Genomic DNA, 23,406 nt, shown 5'->3' with positions numbered 1-23,406 from the left:
TACTGGTTACAACTTAAAGAGAGTTACTCCTGAAGTTTTACAGGAGAAGTTATATGTCCGGTCTGTGTTTGAAAATGTATTATAAGCTAAACCGTTTTCCCTATGTGTATTGTGTTTCATGTTTTAAGCCTAAAGTCATTTCAGTATTGATTTAAAACCAAAGAGTGGCTATGATTTACATTATTGCACTGATTTAATGGTGGATTTATTGTGTTAAAAACAAATGCATATATCTATATGAGATAAAAGCATGGTCTATTGGATGGACATGATTACAATTAAAAGACAGTGATGCTTATTTTTTATAAATACATGATTTCTTTGAATATGTGTGTGTGTGTACTGTTGCCCATTGATGTGTGGAAAGAAGGGACAACTGTATTGATGTGTTCAACCTTAAACTAACAAATGTACATTGAAACTGAAACATGATTTCACTGGGGAATGTTTATTGCTTTCTACCATGATTTTGGAAATAAAACAGACCGAGATTCGGGGAAGAAGATGGCGGTTCACTCTTTCATTCTCTGATTCCGTGATTCTGTTTTACAGGATTTCATCCAGGAGAGTGAGAGCAGTGGATCCTGACAAAATCATTTGTTACTCCAGTTAATCACATTTGAAAATCGTAACATATAGCACACACCAAGCATCTGTTTTTTTTATTTTTTTATTATTAAAATGTAACATGCAGTGGTCACATATACTCCTCTCTCTCTTCAGATGCACTTTAACATATTTCACCAGCAGCCCAGTGACACAGCATCAGGACTAAAGACTGACTGGTCATCTCTTCTAACTGACACAGTGAGATGAGAGTTAGTTCACAGAGGACCATTTCAAATAAAAAAGCAGTTACACATTTCCCAAAAACAAAGATGGTAGAGTGTCAACATGACTTTTGTAACAGAGTCTTAGTCAATGCTGAAAAAGATCAAAATAAGCTGGCTGATGTGCTCAAACAGAAATGATAGCTTGCGCTGCTTTTACTGCTAAATGTTTTCTCCAAAAGAATACATTAATAAGGAAGGACTAAAGGACTGGAACAATGCAAGCTGAAGGTTCATGAAGATGCACAATACCCACATGGCAACATGGAAGGAATTGGAGGTCCTTTGCAAAGGGGCTAACAATAGATAAGCGAGAGATGGCACTTGCTGAGGCTGAGAGATAATATGTTATTTATTATATTATTTTATCACTTGTTTATCTCTTCAGTTTTTATTAGGTGTGATATTTCTGACGTAAAATAAATAAAATCTTGAATAAATACATGCAGTTTCTGTGTGAGTGTATGAAAATTGTGAAATTGACTGCGAACCGCTGACGTCTGTTCTGAAGAAGCTCTCTGACTCTTTCTGCTTTTAGTTTGATTTCGCTGCTTCTTGTTTTCCCAAAATATCCACACACACACAGCTGCCAATCGTCACGCTTTGAGTGTGACAGTCACGCAATTTGACCCATTCTCACACCACACGCCACACTTGACATTTCTCATGCTTATATTTCCCCATTCAATACTCTCTCTATATATTTTTTTATGATAATAAACTTCCTCGCGGATTGCCATAGTTCGAGTAACTCTGATTGACTGACCGAGATAACCTCAGTCCTTTGTGCCTAAATCTAACCAACCACGGAAGGCACCACGCAATATAAACCAATCAGAAGCAACGTAAGGCGGGTCTTGGCGTCTCTGACTATCTTTCACACACAAGAGCGCCGACATTTAAAACCCACTGTGTGTGTATGTGAGAGGGAGTGTGAGTATGTGCTTCTTGCATTTGTAAGTTGCAGTGCGCTTATTAATTAATATGAAATTAAATATACTCTATTTGAAGGCAAGTTTGTTTTTTGCCTGTTTATCTGTTAATGACTGAACTCATTGTAATAAAATGATTCTTTCGGAATTTATTTGATTTTAAATTTTTATTGGTAATGCGTTGTGAAAGTCTTAAATTTTATTTTTAATGGTCTTAAAATGTCTTAAAAAGGTCTTAGATTTGACTTACTGAAACCTGCAAGAACCCTGATAAATGTATTTTGTCAAAATTCTTGTTACAATTTTCATTTCTAATTTCTGGTTAATTAAGACTAGCATTAGGAGACCACAGTGCAGGGAGAGCCGCTTGCATGGAGGTGAGGACATCAGTCTTAAGGAATAAATCGACGCAAAAAAAAAAAAAATAATAAAATTTTCGCCGAACGCATCATATGACTAAAGTCTCACTCTCGTCATTTTCTGAAACTTGGCAGCCCTGCACACAGACTCCAGAGTGTGTGAGCTGTAGCTGACAGTGACCTCTGACCTCCCAGAACATTCACACATTTCTGCACATTACATCACATCAAGCTACAAAACATGACACGAGATGTGAGCAGCAGGAGGTTTAATACTCCTTCATATGCGAACAAAGCTGAGACACTAAAATAAAACCCGCATGTCTCCTCATCCTCTCACACAGGATACAAGAAGATCATTTTACTTTCGCTTTACAACCTCAGTGGGTCAGTTTTACCCAGTTATAAGTGACGTTATGCTCAGGCTAAATTCTCATTGGCTCAGATGGAAGTTGATGTGAACGCCTCATGTTTCCTCTCATTTCACCTCTAGATATTGGAGAGGCTGTAGCATTGTTGGTCTGTCTATAAATAAAGAATCATATCAGTCTTTCAAAGTTGATCAAAGCTTCAGAAACGACAGTTCACAATGAAGATCCTGGTTTTCCTGGCTCTCCTCGGAATAGGTCTACATGACGCGGCGGCAGGTGAGTTCACATTAGTCTGCGATGTTTAGCTCAGGAGGATTTCCTGATTGATCGTGGAGCGTTAGGCGCTGTCAAACCCATGACGTCCATCTTGAAGTTCACTTTATTATTCAGTCTGTGATTGTTATTGATTTATAATACCACATAATACTAATACGATACTCTAATTACTATTAGAAGAAACGTTTAGGCTATTTCGGAAAATGGGTTTAAGTGTATTTGTCTCTGATTATCTTTTACTGTCTCTTAATTATGTGGGTAATTATTTGTATTTATTTATTGTTTTATTTATTTCATGTAATGTTAACGCATTATGTTGTTACATTCACTGTGCGTACAATAGAAAAGTTATGTATTAGAGTCAGATCAATAAATCAGCCAGAGATATATATGAACTTAATACAGATATGTTGGCGTGTGTCTGTGTATGGAGGACCAAACCTGACATAAGTATAAATAAATAAATAAATGCATAAATAAATACATAAATAAATGCTGAAATAAATAAATAAATAAATGTATAAATAAATAAATGCACAAATAACATTTATTTCTACATTTCTGTTCACCTACATTTATTTATTTCTGTATTTCTGTGTCCATATGTTAATGAGGAGGTAGGAGGTCCTAACCTCAGTCAAGAGCATGATTGGTCAAATCGGAGAGCCAGACAAAAGCAAACGATTCCTGATCTCAAGCCTCGCTCTCTGTAACGTTGTCAAACAGCTCCAGTTAGCTTAATGGCCTCGACCAGTGTGACAGGTTAACTGGCGTTCATTTTAACTTGCGAGGGTCCCAGATGTGCTGGTGGTGTGGTTTGAGAATCCTGTCTGGAGAGCCATGTCCGCTAACCACGAAAAACATTCTGCTCATCGCTCCAAGTCATGTATGTGTGTATTCGTTTTGACGTGGCTTGAACACTTCTACCCACACGGAGTTGCCGGGGCTGCGACTTGCAAACCACTGCTAGACGAGCGCTACAGAGCACAAATCGTCCAAAAGTGCATGTTGTCGGTGTCATATCTTTGTCGTGAATCTCTGTACTCTCAACCAACTCATGGGTGGAACAACATTAAGCATTTGTTCACGACGAGCGGCTCGAGAGCGGCGTGAAGTCCGCTGTTAGCTCTTATGTTAGCTGTTAGCAGTTAGCTGTTAGCGTTTAGCTGTTGGCTGTAGCGCTGAGAGCATAGCGTCCAGGTTAACTGTTCACAACTTTTACCATCGAGAGTAAGAAACATGTCTGGGCTTTCCTATGAACCATTGTCGCTACTGGTGTTTGTATCACAGGTTGATCTGGACATCTCACGATTTGCCACAGCTGATTGACCTCACACTGAGCTCGGGCTGGATGTCAACGTACTCTGCAGACTGTTTGACCAGCAGGCTGTATGACAGTGTACAGTTTTCACACTGACTGAGCTTCAGCTTAATAACGATGTATGCGGCTCGGAACGATGGCTTAAGCGACCATTTGAACGCAGTGCTGAATGAAAAATACCCGATGGTAACCGGTGTCACAAGGTAGCCTGGATGCTGCGCTACAGCGAGCAGCTAACATAAGAGGGTCTCCACGCTGCTCTCGGGCCGCTCGTCGTAAACAAATGCTTAATACTGTTCCACACATGAGTTATTTGAGAGTACAGAGGTTCACGACAAATATATGAGACCGACAACATGCACTTTTGGACGATTTGCGCTCTGTAGCGCTCGTCTAGAACACACATGTACATGACTTGGAGCGATGTGCAGAATCTTTTTCCTGCTTAGCGGACATGGCTGAGGATCCCTCTCTCTCCAGACGGGATTCTCAAACCACACCACCAGCACACCTGGGACCCTCGCAAGTTAAAATGAACGCCAGTCAAATTCATAACCAAACCAGAGCTACATGAACAAATGTCAACAACTGCAGCTAACAGTTAGCTGAGCGGGCTTGCTGGTAGCCAGCAACATTCCTGAACAGTGTACAGGACTCAGCACAGCTAGTAAGGCAGAAGTAGTAGACCCTCATCGAGCACACTCCTGTAACCAATCATGCTCTTGACTGAGGTTAGGACCTCCTACCTCCTCATTTACATATGGACACAGAAATACAGAAATAAATAAATGTAGGTGAACAGAAATACAGAAATAAATAAATGTAGGTGAACAGAAATGTATAAATAAATAAATGTAGGTGAACAGAAATACAGAAATAAATAAAAAAGCATTTATTCTTTTATTTATACTTTTATTTATTTATACATTTATTTCAGCATTTATTTATTTATTCATTTATTTATGTATTTATTTATTCATGCATTTATTTATTTATTTATTTATTTATTTATACTTATGTCAGGTTTGGTCCTCCATATATGTGTGTTTGTCGGCTGATCAGTAACAAGAAACTGAAGAACAGAAATGTCAAACAGAGTCTTCATTACAAAGTTTGTCTACCAGATCGCGATGAAGAGTTTATATAGGACTGTGAACTGTCCTGATCAGAGTGTGTCTTTGTCACTAAAAACTGTTAAGTTTCTGTATTTTAAAAAAATATCCCACTTAAGATCAAATGTAATATTTTTAGTCACTATACTTATCTTCAAGTTGTAAAAGTATCAATATCAGCATTAGGGTCATAAATCCAGTACTGATTCTGCAATACTGTTTAATGATATTTGACCTTTTAACAGGGAACAGGAAAAAAAAAGTTCTCATCTGCACTAAAAGTCAATAAACATGATCTCCTGATAAGTGAATATTGGAGACTAGATTAACTAGATTAATAAATATAATTTGCTTTTCATCCAGTATATAACTGTTACTAATAGAAATTGTACAGGGTGAGTTCATGAGAAATAAAAGTAAAACAAAAGAAACATTTCTTATACATAGAGCTGTGTCTGTTAACATTTTTATGACCATCCTAAAATACATTTAAAAGATACAAGATTTACATTCAGGGGTTACACTTAAATATAATTATTTACTTTACATGAATTAAGATTTGAAAGTCAGGAACACAAGCTAACTGGGTCAGATATTTATTTTCTTGATGGATGCATTTGAAAAAATAAATATTTATACTAGGGCTGGGCGATATGGCTGAAAAATGTATCACGATATAAGTGTTTCATATCAGTCGATATCGATAATTATTGATTTTTTTCCCCCCCATTTGAAATAAGAAAAATTTTAAAAATAACCCTTTAAATATTGACTACAGGTGAGATAAAAAAAAAATTAAAAAAAATCATTTTCAAGATTTCAGAATCAGAATCTAAAACATGAGACATAATAGTGTAGAAGCTGACATTGCTGCTTGACAATATGTTAATAGGATAGTTCAGGTTTTTAGAAGTGGGATCATATAAAGCACATATCTATTGTCGATCTGTTTCCTACCGTAATTACTGATCAGCGCAGCTTCAGTTTGGAGGAGCAGAGAGCTGCTCCAGCCCAGACGCTCAGCTTTGAACTGCAGTGAACGGGGTCCAGTGAAAAGCGAATTTTAACCACCTAAAACGAGGCCCACCTAAAAAAAAAATCTATATTATTGCAAGTGTATGTTGTATAGAGAAATCTCACACTGCTTTACATCGCCATTAGACCGCCCTTTCTTTTGGCACTACATTTTCTCAACCGTAGAACCTCCGTATCACTACGCATTAGCGCCACTGGGCCGTTGTGCTAATGCGTAGCGATACGGAGGTTCTACGGTCTGTGTCTGTGTCTGAAGTAAAGTTTAGTTTTGATTGAAAGTAAACAGAGTTGCGTGCATAAACCTCTCGTCCAGCAACTGGGCCTCGCACTGTATTTCGCTGCTCGCAGATCACCTGATTCTAACGGAGTTCAGTGAAATTATCGAATGTTCTATCGAACGTATTTTCTATTGATATTGCTCACGTGTCTATCGTGATAGATATCGTTATTGTTTTATCGCCCAGCCCTAATTTATACTCAAACATTTGAAATCCACAAACCCTCTGACAGCAACACAAACAGTTAAAATTAATGATTAATTGACGAACATTACAACAAAAATACGAAAGAGCAAAACAACTCACTTAATAATCGTAAAAGAAAAAACAAATAAGATAATGAGGATTGTTAAGTATGAATTACGAGAAATAGATTACTTCACTTACTAGAAACAAAACAGATATCCAGCACTAAAAAAAAAAAGTTTTACAAACTGCTTCATAGCAATGAAAGTCAGGAACACAACTGCATGAGCTAAATATTTGACCAGTAAAAAGTTTCTGGAGCAAATTCTTTACTAATAAATGTTTTTTTTTTAATTGCCTTTATTGACTTCACAACAGATAGATCTTAAATGTGGTAGTGTACTTGGTATTGTTCAATGATTCATAATAACTGAAATAATTACATTTACTTTTTTATACAGTGACTCACTCGCTGAAATATTTCTACACTGGATCCTCTGGAGTCCTAAACTTCCCAGAGTTTGTGGCTGTTGGGATGGTTGATGAAGTTGAGGTGATTCACTATGACAGTAACATCAAGAGAATCAAACCCAAACAGGACTGGATGAGCAGGGCCACAGAAGATGATCCTCAGTACTGGGAGTGGAACACTGGGAACTTCATGGGCTCTGAGCACAATTTCAAAGCCAGCATTGACACTTTGAAGCCACGCTTCAACCAAACTGGAGGTTTGTTATTTTTCACTTTGTACTGATAAAATGTTGTTAATAATTGAATTCTGTATTTTAGTAAAAACACACACACACACAGACACATACTGTTAGGTCAATAGCTTTCTTGGTGCTTTGCTAAAGCCTTTATGCCATCAAGAGTTCTTTTTACGTGCTTTGAGTTTTCTTTTTGTTATTGCACTTACATGGTTTGTTGGAGTTGATTGTAGTCCGTCCGGTTGGTTATGAGTGGGTTGTGCGAGTGTGTGCTTGTGTTGGCTCTGAGCTCTGACATGCATCAAAATAAATTGAATTAACTAAAAGTATAAATAAACAAAGGTATGCTTATATACATCGATCGATTGATATCCAAAAATAGCGTTCTATATTGTGTTGGTAATTGTCAAGAATCAAAACAAATCAGAGCAGAGCAGTAAAAAGACTGTGTGCTCTCCTGGCATTCACTGTTTGTTGCACACCTGCCTGTAATTAGTGGCCTGATTATAAAGGCCTTTCATTATTACCACTGGTCAACACCAGATAGTGACATTTCTCATATTTAAATGAGCAACAAAAAATGAACTAAAAATGGCTCCGACACACACGTTAAACTGTCTGTTGGAGGCTTTTCTTATCTAAACTCCCAGTCAGACTGAACAGAAACATCACTGAGACTGAGACTACTGGATGCTGCTGTACTTCACTGATACAGTGTTTCTGTCCATCCCATAATAACCAGCAGAGATGATTAACCCTTTATCTCCACTAGATTAGATCAGAGTGACTCTACTGAAGTGCCCACAGTGAGTTGGTGCATAATAACTCTACTGTAGGAACCTGTTTATCACAACAGTTTAACAACACACAGCTGATAGAGGAACATCACTGCCTGGTTTCTTAAACTACGGAGCAGGACTGTAAATGGGACACAGGCTGCTTCTGCTGGGTCCTCATATGAGAGGAGGAGCAGCATGTTTTAATACACCTGGCTGACAGGACCACAAGGTGACTGTCTCATTCAGATCAGAGCTTTAAAGAGTTTAGCAGGACGACTCCACTGTGCTGACCACACTGTGTCCATCCCATAATATACAGGATATATAGTAGATCTACAGATTAGATTAGATTAACTCTACTGTACTGACCACACTGTGTCCATCCCATAATATACAGGATATATAGTAGATCTACAGATTAGATTAGATTAACTCCACTGTACTGACCACACTGTGTCCATCCCATAATATACAGGATATATAGTAGATCTACAGATTAGATTAGATTAACTCCACTGTACTGACCACACTGTGTCCATCCCATAATATACAGGATATATAGTAGATCTACAGATTAGATTAGATTAACTCTACTGTACTGACCACACTGTGTCCATCCCATAATATACAGGATATATAGTAGATCTACAGATTAGATTAGATTAACTCTACTGTACTGACCACACTGTGTCCATCCCATAATATACAGGATATATAGTAGATCTACAGATTAGATTAGATTAACTCTACTTGACCACACTGTGTCTCTGTCATAATAAACAGATGTTGTGCTGAAGTGATTAGTCAATTAATCGATTAGTTGATCAACAGGAAGTTCATTGACAAACATTTTGACAATCAAATATTGATTTAAGTCTTTTACTGAACAAAACTCACAAACATTTTCTAGTTCAAGTTTCTTAATTATGAGAATTTGCTGCTTTTCTCTGTTTTATATCGTTATAAATTAAATTCTGTTCAGTGTTGGTCGGACAAAAGAAGATATTTAAAGATTTCACCTCTGACTCTGGAAACTTGTGATGGACATTTTCACTGTTGCTTGATATTTTACAGCATAAACGATTTATTGATTAACCAAAAAAATAGTCATTACATAATCAATAATGAGAAAATAAATTAGTTTGAATCCAAAATATGTAGTAAAAACAGATTAGATAACTTTAAATCTACTGTACTGACACACAGTCTGTCCATCCCATAATATAGAAGAAGTATTTAGAAGATTTCACGTTTGGCTCTGAGAACTTGTGATGGACTTTTTTCACAATTTTCTGACTTTTAACAGCGTAAATGATTTATTGATTAGCCAAAACATAATCATTACATAATCAATAATAACAAGAAAAATCAGTTTGAGTCATAAATATGTTGTAAAATACAGATTATATTACATTAACTCTACTGTACTGATACACAGTCTGTCCATCCCGTAATATATAAAAGAAATGTGATGATTTCACGTTTGGCTCTGAGCACTTGTGAAGAAAATTTTTCACAATTTTCCCCCTTTTAAAATAAATAAATGGTTAATCAATTCATCAAAAAATAATTAACAATGAAAAGAATCATTAATTTCCTCCTAAATATAAAGTAGAACTACAGATTATATTATATTAACTCCACTGTACTGACACACAGTCTGTCCATCCCATAATATAGAAGAAGACATTTAAAGATTTCACCTTTTGGCTCTGAGAACTTGTGACGGACATTTTTCATAATTTCCTCACTTTTTAAAATAAGTAAATGTTAATCAATTAATCAAAAAAGAATAAATAACGAGGAGAAGAATTAATTTCAGTGTTAAATATAAAGTATAACTCCAGATTAGATCAGATGAACTCTACTGTACTGACCACAGTGTGTTGGTCCGTCACATCAGCAGCATCAAACCAACATCTGCAGGTGGAAACAGCTGTTGGTTGTATTGAGTGATTGACTGATGGATGGACCAATCAGGACACACAGACTGCCTCCCAGTCTCCATAATGGTCCTGATGGTGTGGGCCTCATCCTGACCAGTTGTAGTAACACAGAGCTGAACAGGACACACTGTCCTGGCTGAGCAGCTGGAGTCTAGAGACTCATCCTGGACTGAAACTCTCCTTCAGTGAAGCTTCTAAAGCAGCTTCAGGACAGTCCAGTCTGTAGTTTCTCACAGGAGGAGGATGTTGTTGGACTGATCCACTGGCTGCAGGGTCTCAGTGGGTCTAATGTTCAGTCCAGGATCAGGTTTAATCTGCTGGTCAGGACTCCACCTCAGTGTGTGTGTGTGTGTGTGTGTGTGTGTGTGTGTGTGTGTGTGTGTGTGTGTGTGTGTGTGTTGACATGAAGCCACACCTCCTTCAACAGTGGAGATAAACTGTTGGTCTCAGTGGAGTCAGTGTGTCTCTGTGGTGAAACAGAGGATATGAACTGTGTCAGGATCTCACTCTGTTTCCCAGCAGCCTCTCTGTCTCTCTCTGAAGACGTCCACACTGTCCAGATGATGATTGGCTGTGAACGGCTTCCATCCAGCCAAGAACAGCAGGAGGTGTAGATCCTGGTGTTCTGGTGTCTGTGGATCAGTGTGTCTCTGTGGTGAAGATGTGATATCAGCTGATGATAGATGACTGAGCTGTGATCTCACTCTGGTTTAATGTCCTCTCTGTTTCTGTCTCAGGTGTCCACATTTTCCAGACGATGTACGGCTGTGAGTGGGATGATGAGACTAAAGAGGTCAATGGTTTTTACCAGGATGGTTATGATGGAGAAGACTTCATATCATTTGACCTGAAGACAGAAACATGGATCGCCCCAAAGCAACAGGCTGTCATCACCAAACACAAGTGGGATGACAACAAGGCTTGGATAGCAGGGCAAAAAAACTACCTCACCCAGACGTGTCCTGAGTGGCTGAAGAAGTATGTGGACTATGGGAGGAGCGTTCTGCTGAGAACAGGTAGAAACACACGACCTGATGAAGTTTAATGGACACAACAGTCTTCATGTTTCTCTTCTGTTTCTAACCAACAGTCACATTAAAATAAATATGAAACAACCTACATAGACACACTTCGTCTCAGTTTACACACATTTCTCTTTCTTGTGTTTTCTCTCTCACCTCTTCATCTCTTTGCCACCATTTTCTCTCTGTTGTTTTTCTGTCCATCTCAGTCTTTCACTCTCCTTCTCCTCCCTTCCTCATCTGTCTCACCCCTCTGTCTCTGTTTTTATTGCTTTTTTCCTTTGGTGCATGACAATTCAGTGTATCGCGTACAGAGACATTTCTTATGAAAATATATAAAAATCCAATACACAATGACAATATCAACATCAGTTTCAGGGGCATGACAATATTGAAATAATTAGCAGCCATGTTCATTATACAGGTTTATCAGTCCATGTGATATATGTCCAGAAATTATCCCATGCTGGTGCTTGACCCTTTTAAACAACATTTAACATGTTTAGCATATGCTCATAAGAAGCTGTTTTTATCATAGCGTTAACTTATTCTTTTAATCCTGGGGTTTTAGGTGTTTTCCAGTGATTGTATCGTCCTAGCAGCCACTGTAATGCCAACCATGATCACAGAAAACCCATATGTTGTGTATTTGACTTCTGTCACCTAGTAGACAGAGTCTAGGAGATATTGGTACGTTTCTTCCGACCCAGTTGCCTAAATATTCCAAAATGATTCCCCTGAAGGGGTGGATAGTTGGGCATTCCCACATACAGTGTAAAAAAGTGCCCACTTCTTCTGACATTTCCAACTAAGATTGGTATTTATTACTCCCATCCTATAAAATCTTAAAGGTGTCCAATAATATCTGTGTATTATTTTATATTGGGTGATATATTTCCCTTTCGCTTCCCTTATGTTTTTTCCCTTGTCAGATAATATTTTCAACCATTCCCTCTCCTCCATTATACATCCTAAGTCTTTCTCCCATATCACCTTTAGGTTATTACAGTCATTGCTTAGCAACTGGTTGGTTGTTCCATAAAATACATGTTATGTGGTTTACAGCTCCTAATTTGAAGGTACCTTCCCATGAGCTTGTATTTTCTAGTTAGCTCTGAATATGACACAAACACGTCCTTTTCAAAAAGGTCAGTGATGTTACATATGCCACTATCATGCCATTTCTTCCAAAATACTGATTTCTTTCCAACGTTAATCATAGTGTTATGCCATAGGGAGGAGTAGGATTTCTTACAGTGTGACAATTTAAACATCTTGTGTATTTTAGTCCAGATTTCTTTGGAGTGTGATGATAGGATTGGGTAAGTCAAGTGACGGGGAGAGTCTGTCTATAGGCTAAAATGGGGATGCCAACTTATTTTCAATAGCAACCCAATCTAATTTATTAAAACTTTGTCCAATTAATTTTGTATGCTGATAATATGGAATATGATTTTATTGTGTCCATTAGGTGGGGTATTGAATTTGGTGGGTCTTTTACCAGCATCAAAATATCATCCGTATACAATAGCAATTTGTGCTCCTTCCTGCCCACATCCACCCCTTTAATATTTCCATATACTTCTAGCAAAATAAAAGCCAGAGGTTCCAATACGATATTGAACAATAATGGGGATAAAGGACAGCCCTGACAGGTTCCTCTAGTGAGGTTGAATAGGGGTGAAATTTGACCGTTCGTTATCACCGCTGCCTTTGGGCTTTTATATAGTGTTTTTATCCAGCGAATAAATGTTTTTCCAAATCCAAAATGCGATAAGGCTGCATACAAGAATTCCCTCTGAACCCGGTCAAATACCTTCTCAGCGTCAAGTGAGAGGGCAACCACCAAGTCTGTTCCTGTCCTATTGGACCACATCAAGTCTTCTCATATTGTCGTGGATGACCTATTTTTCAATAAATCCCACTTGATCAGGGTGTATGATGCTTGGTAATGCTCTTTCCGGACTTAAGAACAGAAGCGTACATGTTGATATAGTTTACCTGAAAAATATTTTGATAATTCCATTTCCTGATTTTTGATTGCAGTTATCTTTTTCATATTCTCTTTTTTCTTTTTAGATGAATGTGCTATAATTTTCCCTCTAATTTAAGCCTTAGATGCCTCCTATTCCATTGCTTTTGAGTCAGTGCTGCCAGCATTAATTTCAAAGAAAGATTTAATATCCTCCTAATCTAATCTTGTATTAACGACGTATTCATTCTCCATCTACCTTTTTCTCTACATCAGTATTTATATCAATGCCGAGCTCTACTGGAGTATGGTCCAAGAGGGCCATTGCATTTATTTTACATGTCTTGATTAAAGTCTCCTGCCAAGATTATTTGACCCTCCAGTTTTCCCAACGTCTTATTCACATCATGAAAAAAGTGTGGATCACCTTTATTTGGTGCGTAAATACATACCATTCTGTCTTCTTTATCCTTTATCTCCTTAAGTAAAATAAAACGTATTTAAAGAGCGTTTCCTGGAGAAAAGCTATGTCCGCCTTATTATGCTTCAGATAAGTCAACACCTTCCCTCTCTTAGCAAGATTCCTACATCCGTTGATATTCAAGCTTATGCATTGAGCATGGTGCCTAGTCATATTTTGAGTTTGAATAGGAGTCTAAGACTGTTGAGACCAAGTTAAGATCAATATGAGTTATGTCCCCCACTAGCGCCTCTTGTAATTTACATGTCTCATTTGTGTCATTTGTACTTTATTCCGTCATCACTAAATGTAGCTTAATACACAATTTACGTGTAACAGACTAAGCCATAACACTTCTGAAAAAGGAAACACATAAAGAAATAAACAAAGAAAAAACTCCTAACCTGAAGGAAGCCCACACAACACTTGGGGCCTCTGGCTTTCCTCCATCCATATAAAACGAACAAAAAAACAAAAAACAAAAAAGAAACCTAAGGCTTAGGTCCATGGTGTAACGTACACCCAGCCAAACGAAGCTCGATCTCCGGCTTTGTTGCTCAGGCAGCAAAAAATCAAACTCACACCCACCTCTTTAAGACATTGTCCACTCTTAAATCAGTTTTTCTTTGTATTGTCCCAGTCAGTCTCCGCTAAACAGCACTTCTCTTAGCAGACATGGCCTTTCAGCTCACCCATCTGTATTGGAGTTAATCCTGATGAACTGCATCTCTGCATCCTTGGCGCTTTTGAAGCTTTGGTTCTTCCCATTCAACGTGAATCGCAGGGACGCTGGATGAGCCAGTGTGTATCTCACATTGAGCTGCTGCAGCACTCTCTTCACGGTTGTAAAGGTTTTTCTTTACTCGACAAGCTCCTGCGTCATATCTGGAAACAGTGAAAGTCGGATGCCTTCCCATACGATCCCGCGCCTCTTTCCGGCCGCTTTCACTACTTTATCACTTGCTGATTGTCATAAGAATCTAATTAGCACCAGTCTTGGCGGCTGGCCGTCATTAGGCACGGGAGCAAGCAAGCGATGCACTATTTAAACTTCAAATTCACTGTTCACATCAACTCCGAGTCCCTCGCTCAGCACTCTCTTCACACAGCTCTTCATTGTGCCGTTCGTCCCATAGATTTCCATCAGCCCCACCAGTCACACTATTCCTCTTACTGTGATTTTCAAGCACCTGCTTCTTCCAGCTTTTCCTGAATCCCATTCACCGTTATCTTTAGCTCAGAGGTAGTTTGTTTGATGGTTAATATATCTGCTGCCACCTCCTGCAGCATGGTACTCATTTTGGAGATTACAGCAAACAGATTATCCACGTTTATGGTGTCTTGGTCACTCTCACCTCGCGGTGGTGAGCCAAGTGTTTGTGTCTTTGTCCAGAGATGGGCTGTTTCTAGGCGACATGTGGCTCGTTGTCTCCTTGGTTTTGAAATACTTTGAAGTTGCCATTTGGGTCAAAATAACCTCTCTCAGTGATTCAGAAGTTCTTAGGAAGCTGATATTACCAAAAAGTATGGAGTATTATGTAAAAACTATATTGGTGGGTGAGCAGAGCTCTTTAACAGTGCCGCCATCTTGATCGACATACCCATGTGACTCCTGTCTCTCCCTTCTTGTAACATGTTCACATTTTTAGTCTGTGTTACTAAAACATTTAAAATACATTCCATCAAACATGAATGATAATATTAATATACAGTAAATACTAATAAAGAACCTATAAACTGTGTCTCTTTCCTCTCCAGATCTTCCGTCAGTGTCTCTCCTCCAGAAGACTCCCTCCTCTCCAGTCAGCTGCCTCGCTACAGGTTTCTACCCTCACAGAGCCTCACTCGTCTGGAGGAAAGATGGAGAGGAGCTTCATGAGGAGGTGGACCACGGAGAGATCCTCCCCAACCACGATGGAACCTTCCAGATGAGTGTTGACCTGAAACTTTCATCAGTCTCACCTGAAGACTGGACGAGGTACGACTGTGTGTTTCAGCTCTCTGGTGTGAAGGAGGACATCGTCACCAAACTGGACAAAGCAGTGATCAGAACCAACGAAGGTAAGACTGGAATCAAAGGTGTTGACACTTCTTTTGACTGTAACAGTCCTGCAGTTCATGTGTTTATATGTGTATTGGAGGTTTTGTTTCTATTGTTTTATTGTAAGTTTCTTTCATGTAGAAGTCTCAGACTAACATTACACCAAAGCTAGGGTTGGGTATCGTTTGAATTTGAACGATTCCAATTCCGATTCCAATTCCTTGTTTCGATTCCGGTTCCTAACGATTCTCGATTCCGATTCTTTTAAGAGGCAGGCTCAGAAAAGTTAAGGATATTTTAAATGAGCTAGCTAATCAACGCTCAGGGCTGTAAACTAACTTTTTGGCTCACCTGCCAAGGGGACCGGTAGATGAAAGAATCTACCGGCCAAGTAAATTTTTAACTGGCCAAATAATAAATTGCCTCTTTTTGTTACATATACATCTGTTTCAGTACTTTTCATGGAGATAACAGTATTATATACCAATACATGCTTATAAAAGAGGCCAAAGTATCATTTAGAAATACATTTTAATATTATTAATTACATTTCATAACATTGCAAATTGACAACTTGAACAGTGCAAATTTTTGACAAAGGAAACACTCATTAATTAACTATCAGGCTCTGTAATAGACTTGTCGGTGTCGACTGTACCATAATAACATTTACACTGGATTTGGTGGTTTTACACGTTTTGTGACGTGACAACTGTTCTCACACTAAGCCACATGATTATCATACTGAAACCTAACTGAAGGAAGTCGTTTAGAAATTATCACAGTCACTGAGCCAAACTTTTAAATAGCGGTGACGCGCACGCCACGTTGCTTCTGAGGGGAACTATTTTCTACAGCGGTGACGTCGGGGGAGCTACTTCAGTGCGACACACAACAAATAGCCGGTTTTGCACTAACGTTTGCTACCATCATAATTGATCACTTTACAGCTACTACAATGTTTTGCTATATCATGCGTAATTTATAGCAAGAGCACGACCATCGGGACAAACATTTACCCGCCCCGTGGCATGCATCCCTCCAAAATTAAGTCACCAGGGGAATATTTTTGTCGCATTTGGCGAGTGGCGACCGCTAGTTTACAGCCCTGCCAATGGTCCTTCTGAATGAAATAGTCTTTTTCATGTTCATCGTGCACCCTCCTATGCGCAACATAATCTGGTCGCAAGTGTTGCATTTTGCCGATATGTCGTTCTTTTTAGTAAAGTGAAGCCGCACTTTGGACCGCCGACGCACGCTATCCATGCTCAACTCGACTCTGGTGGACGCTTCTCGTTGGTGTTCAGTGGCTTCTTCTTCCGGTCGGCGGACTGGGTATGAAAATTAGGAATCGAAATTTAAACTTTTGAATGATTCCAGGAGAATTGGAAAGCTAGTCCAGGTTCCAATAGATACTCGGTTCTCGATACCCAACCCTAACCAAAGCACATGTTCACTTCTTGACTCTCAACCCTCTGGGGTATAATTGGCCGTTTTTTACTATTTTTGATTTTACCATTATATTTCACCTTAAAACCTGTTTACCTTGCCTTGTTTGGTGTCATTATTTTTTTAGCACAACCTCACATGTGTGACTGTGCAGTTTTTTTTTCATTTTGACATACTGTATTAACACAATGGACCTAAACTCACAAAAAAACAACAGTTAAGTAGAAAAAAGTTAGTTTTTTTAATGTGAAAACCACATATTTGTTTAACAAACAATTTCTATTACTTAAAATGCAAATATAAATTGTTCTTTGCTAAATTCAAAGGATATCAGCAAATGTAATGTTAAATTTTTTTTCTTGGATTAAAACCGAACAGTGTCATTAATGAAATAAACTAAACACGTATTTCTGGTTGCTTTTTAAGCAGGTTTACATTAATTATGTTCAGACATGTAGGGATAAAAATTTGAAATAAAAAAAACAGGACAAACAAACAGTGTCTGTATACAGGGTTGATGTCTGGTTGGCTTCATGTTCTTCTCCTCTAACTTGCTTCACCTGAACAGGCTGAGACTATTTTTTGTTGTTTTCTGCTCAACAGAAAAGCTCAACCTGATTGCTATCATCGTCGCTGCAGTGGCTGTTCTTTCTCTCGTTATCGCTGGGATTGGATTCTTCATTTTTAAAAAGAAGAGCGGTGAGAGACCAAAACAGAAACAGTGTCTTTTTTCATAATTTTGATTTGAGAAGATGCTTTTATTGCCAAAATTAAACATTTCTCTGCACAACGAAATCTTTTACAACCAATAGTAAACACTTTAAGGCTCATCGCCACAGTTTAGTTACAGTATGATAATATGACATGGTGATTAAAACAATAATAGCAGCTCTAAAAAATGAAGTCTGTTTTAAACTGTAACACGTGAATAATTTGTAATTTTTTTTCTATTTCAGGCAAACGCCCTCCATCTCGTAAGTTTCACTTGTTTTTTATTCTGTTTCCTTTGATCCAACATTGTAGTTTTAAAAGAGTTTCTTGTAGGGATATCCCGATTCCACTGATCGGGGATAGGCAATTTTGAAAATGGACCCAAGTCCAATTATCTTATTTTTTTTTACGTCAGAGCACAATTTGTGGCAGAACTCAGACACGCCTGTAACGTTACCCTGGCAAACCTATTTATGAAATGTCTGCAGTGTGGAAATAACTTAAATTAGAAAGTGGAAGCAGATCAACGACGACATGTAACATCTGCAATACGACCGTTTCGCAAGGGGGTGACAAAAGAGCTACACTTGATACTACAAATTTGGTACAATAAAATATTACAGAGAACTTAATTAAATTAATCGATCTTGATAACCAGCTCATCTCCGTGATAAAGGATCAGGGCTTTCTTTGTCATCTGGAGTTTTTGAATCCCCGGTATGCCCTAACATCTCAGCATTACATTATATTGACTCCACTTTTGAGTTACAACGTGCTGGTATGCGCACTAGTTTAGTGAGTCTCATACAGCAGATCATGTTAAACAGGCAGTCGAGGAGATGCTGAATGCTGTGAAATAGACAAGCAAGGTGTCCACGTCATTTTTCATGACAGCGTAAGGAATATCAAAAAAGCAATGGATGATATGGAGGTACCAATCGTGGGCTGCGTCTCACACACTTCAGCTGGCTGTAGGCATATGCAGAATAAGAAAGAGCCAAATGAAAGTATATACTTTGTTTCAACAAAATAAGAAAACCTATTAAGGAACAGCTTGGATGCAGGCACGGACGTAATTTTGGGGGGGGGACACAGGGGACATGTCCCCTGCACTTTTTCAAAAGGCCGTTTATGTCCCCTGCAGTTTTTACCGTCCAAAAACAGTGTTACGTTATATTTAACAGAGACACGTCAAGCACTTGGACCAAGCGGAAAACGGCCGCTCAAGCTGAAGCCTGTTTCCCTGAGTTTAGACCCGCCCACAAGCTCCTCTATTGGCTCTGCCGAGATTGGCCGTTCCCGCTGTCACTCCATCTTGCTTGCACGCCGGTCTGCTAGTTGCCCAGGAGTCTTTATTAATCTGCCACTCCTGTCTGTGTCACGTCCGCTAGAAGGATTGTAATATCAGAGGTTTCATTTACATTACGTTTGAATCGGTGTCCATGTGCGTATGTGATTGCGTGACTGCGTGTGTGTATGTGTGTTTGGTAATTAGGCGCAGCCAGGATGTAAATTACCAAATAATAATAGCCGGGTCGTTTATTTGTTTCAATCACTTAACGGATCAGGCGTTTAATTCAACCGTTGTGCGTCTTCTGCAAGTGAAATTGTTGTGGCGGAGGAAACTCCTCATCTCTGCTGTCACTCACGGTGGCGTACATTTGTTTCTCCATTACCCTGATCATTTTGCGGGACACTCTCTCGTGGCGTGCCCGTTTGCTGATAACCCATCCCGCATCCTCCTCACTAGCCTTCTTCCTCCCTCTACCAGGCAGCCTGGCCCTGTTGCTGTCCTCCTCGGACAGACGCTGAAGCTCAGCTTGATTTTTTTCGCCATTCTCTCTCTTCTGGTCGACAGAGAAACATCTAGCGGCTGCTTCTTCAGAGTTTTCCTCTGCATATTATACGACGGAAATTTTAAATTTCAAGTCGTACTTTTAATTTTTTTGCTGCACAGGAGCCATGGCGATCATCAGTGTCATACTGACTGACAGGAAGCAGCACAATATGTGAAAAAGGCGAAGAAGAAAAACGTCAGGAAAAAAATAATTAGTGGTCACGTGTTCTTCCTTGATTTAAAAAATAAAAATAAATTAGACTTAAAGGGACCCTGCGGTTAATTTAAACCCAGCTATTATTTGGTAATTTACAGTACTCAAAGAAATGCGTTACACCCGTCCTGCAACACCTTCACTGGCTCCCAATAAAGCAGCATATCCACTTCAATTACAAAGCTCTCAATAATCTTGTAAAGTGTCTTTCAGTTTTATTGAAAGTGCTGATATATATATATAATGTCATGTCATTGTCTGTGACCGCTTATCCCTTTCCATGGGGTCGTGGGGTGTTGCTGCTGGAGCCAATCCCAACTTCATCTCAGGGCGAGGGCAGGGTACTCCCTGGAAAAGTCGCCAGCTTATCGCAGGGCCCTCACTGATGAGCAATGTGGGGATCAGTATCTCGCTCAAGGACACTTCGACATGCAGCTCAGCCCAGCTCGGAGCCGGGATTTGAACTATTGACCTTCTGATCACTAGTCGACCTGCTCTACCCACTGAGCTACAGCCGCCCCATATATATAATGTATTGTTATTATTATTATTGTTATTATTATTATTATTATTGTTATTTCAATGTAGAGCCTCAACAATGCAGAGATTTAAAAAAAGCTTATGTTTAATGCCAAAGATATACGCTTATTTTCATGCATTATTTATGTTGAAAGGCTGCAACTGTTTAGATTTAGGGAAAAATACAGTAAAACCTCGGATTACAAATGTGATCTTATACATCCAAACTCATGAGAATTGTGAAACTAAGTTTTTGCCACTATAAAATGAGGTCTGTTTACCATATATTCCAAAAATAAGTGTAAAATTGGTGGTACTGAGTTGGAGTGAAGTTGACTAACAAGGTGAAACACAGAATTGGGTGATAATGTTTTGCTACATGCTTCACAACCAGTCAAACCAAAAAAGGGAACGGTAAACTTAAAAGTAGCAAAAGAAAACTAGAAGAACTACTAGAAAACACAGTGAACTGAAAGGGTTGGAGTTTTATTAAAAATACTTGTGTCCCCCCCACCTCTGAAATCAAAATTTCGTCCTTGGATGCAGGTATGTTTTTTCTTAATGCAGCTGTATTATCCATGAAAATATTAGTGAAGGCTCATTATTGGATCAGGACTTGGTACTGGCAGATACTAAATATTAAAGGACTCGGATCGGGATCGGGGTAGAAAAAAACCTGATCCGGATATCCCTTGTTTCTTGATTTTGTGCTGATGAACTTTTCTTGCAGTGTCTGCTGTTTGTTAAAAACTGCAGGATTTGGGCTAACATTGTGTTTCTGACCTTACAGCTGTGGTCAACCCTGAGGTCATGCAGCAACTGAACCCACAACCACAAGCCTAAACGACAAACACACCAACCTGAACACAGTGAGTTCTTTCATATTGGATATATACTTGTTATACAAAGCTGCACTAAACTATGTGTAAAATAACTTTCCGAGACTGTTCCCTGAAGCATTTATTTGACACTTCGTTGTAGTGTAATATTAAAAACTCAAACATAAACGTTCAGAAAATCATTTGTTGATGAACCAGATTTAACAAATAACTTTACATAGCAGGTAAAAACTATACAACTAAATCCTAATACTAATATGACTGAATCATGGATATTTAAGGTGTAAATGATTCTCTAAATATATGGATTTGTTGTGGAATTTTCTTTTATATTATATGTAATGCTTCTCCTGTTGTCTCTTTAGGTTTATGGATAAATTCTGCACTGGAACAAGAAGCGATGTCACCATATTCCTCTTCATAAACTGGGAATTCATTGGATATTCATAAAGATATAAACTGAATCAGAGTTGGAAATCTATCAGTAGATGCTTATTGATTGGAATACAATGAAAACAAAGGCCAAAAATCAGTTGGCAAATGTTTTCGAAATACTATTAATATAAGTGGTGACTTTAAATAATGTTGATCATGTGGTCTCAAATAAAAAGTTGAATTTCATCTGAAAAGACTCAGATGTTGACAAATCAAATGAGAATATTGATATAAATATATATAAAAGATAAATCAACACTGCTCTCTGCATGCATACATAATCACTTTGAAGATTTGACTGTTTATATAAAACAAAAACAGATTTACAGTTTAATACCTCTGGTGTTGGGGTTTTCTGGGAAAATCAATGTTGGTAATACGTAAATATTCGCACACATCCCAGTACGTGCATTCACATCTTCATATATGTTAAACTACTTGGGCCTGGCAATAAGATATATACCTTGAGATAACAGATATTTGTCAACCAGGAGAGAGTTGTCTTTACTATTTATACTAAAAAAGCCATTGTTTCACTCTCTGGTTGTATCAGATCACTGGAGGCAAAAGTGCAAATCAATCAGCAACAAACAAAAACATGCTACAAAAAATGGACATCCTAAATGACCTGCAGGTGTAAATGGTTGTTTATCTGTTTTACTCCTGGTGACTCCAGTTCACTGTGAGGCTCAGCAGGATGCACTGGACAGGAAAAGGAACATGTTTTTTATCACTATGGTGAATTATTATTAATTTTAATTTCATTTGATCTGGTTAAGACAACATGTGTAAATGCTTTCCTGTTTTAATATCCAGAAAATGCACATTATGATATGTACAACAGCATGAAAATACATAAACAATGATAGGTTGTATAAATGTTGCCAGCTCAAATTTATTTTCCAGATGTGTAAATATGTTGTCTGTTTATTTCTTTATGAGTGATAGAATTTAAAGATTGTTAATTGATTCAGACCAGGTTTGTGGGGCCAGGGTGAATAATTTACTTCTGAGTTTTTTCTTTATTAATCAAAGTATGTTGTTTTGTGTTTCTTAAAATCACTTTTAATCTGTTTGGAAATATGTAATTGATTTTTGCTGATTTTATAAAAAAGGGTTGTGGGCTTTTTTTAAGCTTCTCAGCACAATGATAGAGAAATATTTTTGCTCGTTTTAGTTTTGTTAACACATCGACGTTGAAGAGCGATGCTCAAAATTGTTTCCTGTGTTTGGTTAAGTCTGTCAAATGAAGTTTCTCTGCTGTTTCATTCTTCTTGCACTGTAATTTTGCTTTTCAATAAAGTCACAAATTTGGCAAATGTTTTTGTCCTTTTGTGTTTACATACATATAAAGAACATTTTTACACATTTGTGAAAGAAGCAACATTTAAATCAATATTACCTGCATGCACTGATGGGCAGTAGAAGTAACACGTTACTGTAATCCGATTACTTTTTTCAAGCAACGAGTAAAGGGATTACAATAGCAAAAACAGTAATTAGATTACTGTTACTTTCCCGCAAGCAGGCTGCGTTACTGCGTAACTTAACCGTGATTTTTTTGAGACTGTCTCGTGAGTGACAATGACGTATGCAGGGCTGATTGCAGCTCGGTCCCCGCCTCCAGCAGCTGGAAGCGCCTCGCCCACGATCTCACTTGAGGGTCGGAGGGTGATGCGCAGCGGAAAGACCGTCGGAGCTGCGGAGGCGGGTTGCCGATGTCTGACGCACCGCTCTTTCGGAGACTGTAACATAAACTCCCAGCGCAACCGGTC

At 38.4% G+C, this 23,406-nt stretch overlaps 1 protein-coding gene across 1 annotated transcript; it reads left to right on the top strand.

Annotated features, from left to right (window-relative positions):
• Positions 1-2,710: 2,710 nt before the first annotated feature.
• LOC115579327 (H-2 class I histocompatibility antigen, Q9 alpha chain-like) lies at positions 2,711-21,743 on the top strand. Its single transcript, XM_030412831.1, has 8 exons — positions 2,711-2,768; positions 7,162-7,428; positions 10,870-11,148; positions 15,345-15,647; positions 17,680-17,775; positions 18,033-18,050; positions 21,148-21,226; positions 21,562-21,743. Exons 1-7 carry the CDS (start codon positions 2,711-2,713, stop codon positions 21,198-21,200), a joined length of 1,074 nt encoding a protein of 357 aa, XP_030268691.1. The 3' UTR covers positions 21,201-21,226; positions 21,562-21,743.
• Positions 21,744-23,406: the final 1,663 nt, after the last annotated feature.

Source organism: Sparus aurata, chromosome 3, assembly GCF_900880675.1.
Source record: "Sparus aurata chromosome 3, fSpaAur1.1, whole genome shotgun sequence".
In the NCBI taxonomy this organism is placed as follows: Eukaryota; Metazoa; Chordata; class Actinopteri; order Spariformes; family Sparidae; genus Sparus; species Sparus aurata.
The sequence above is the reverse complement of the archived record's forward strand: the minus strand, read 5'-3'. Positions and strand labels throughout refer to the sequence as shown.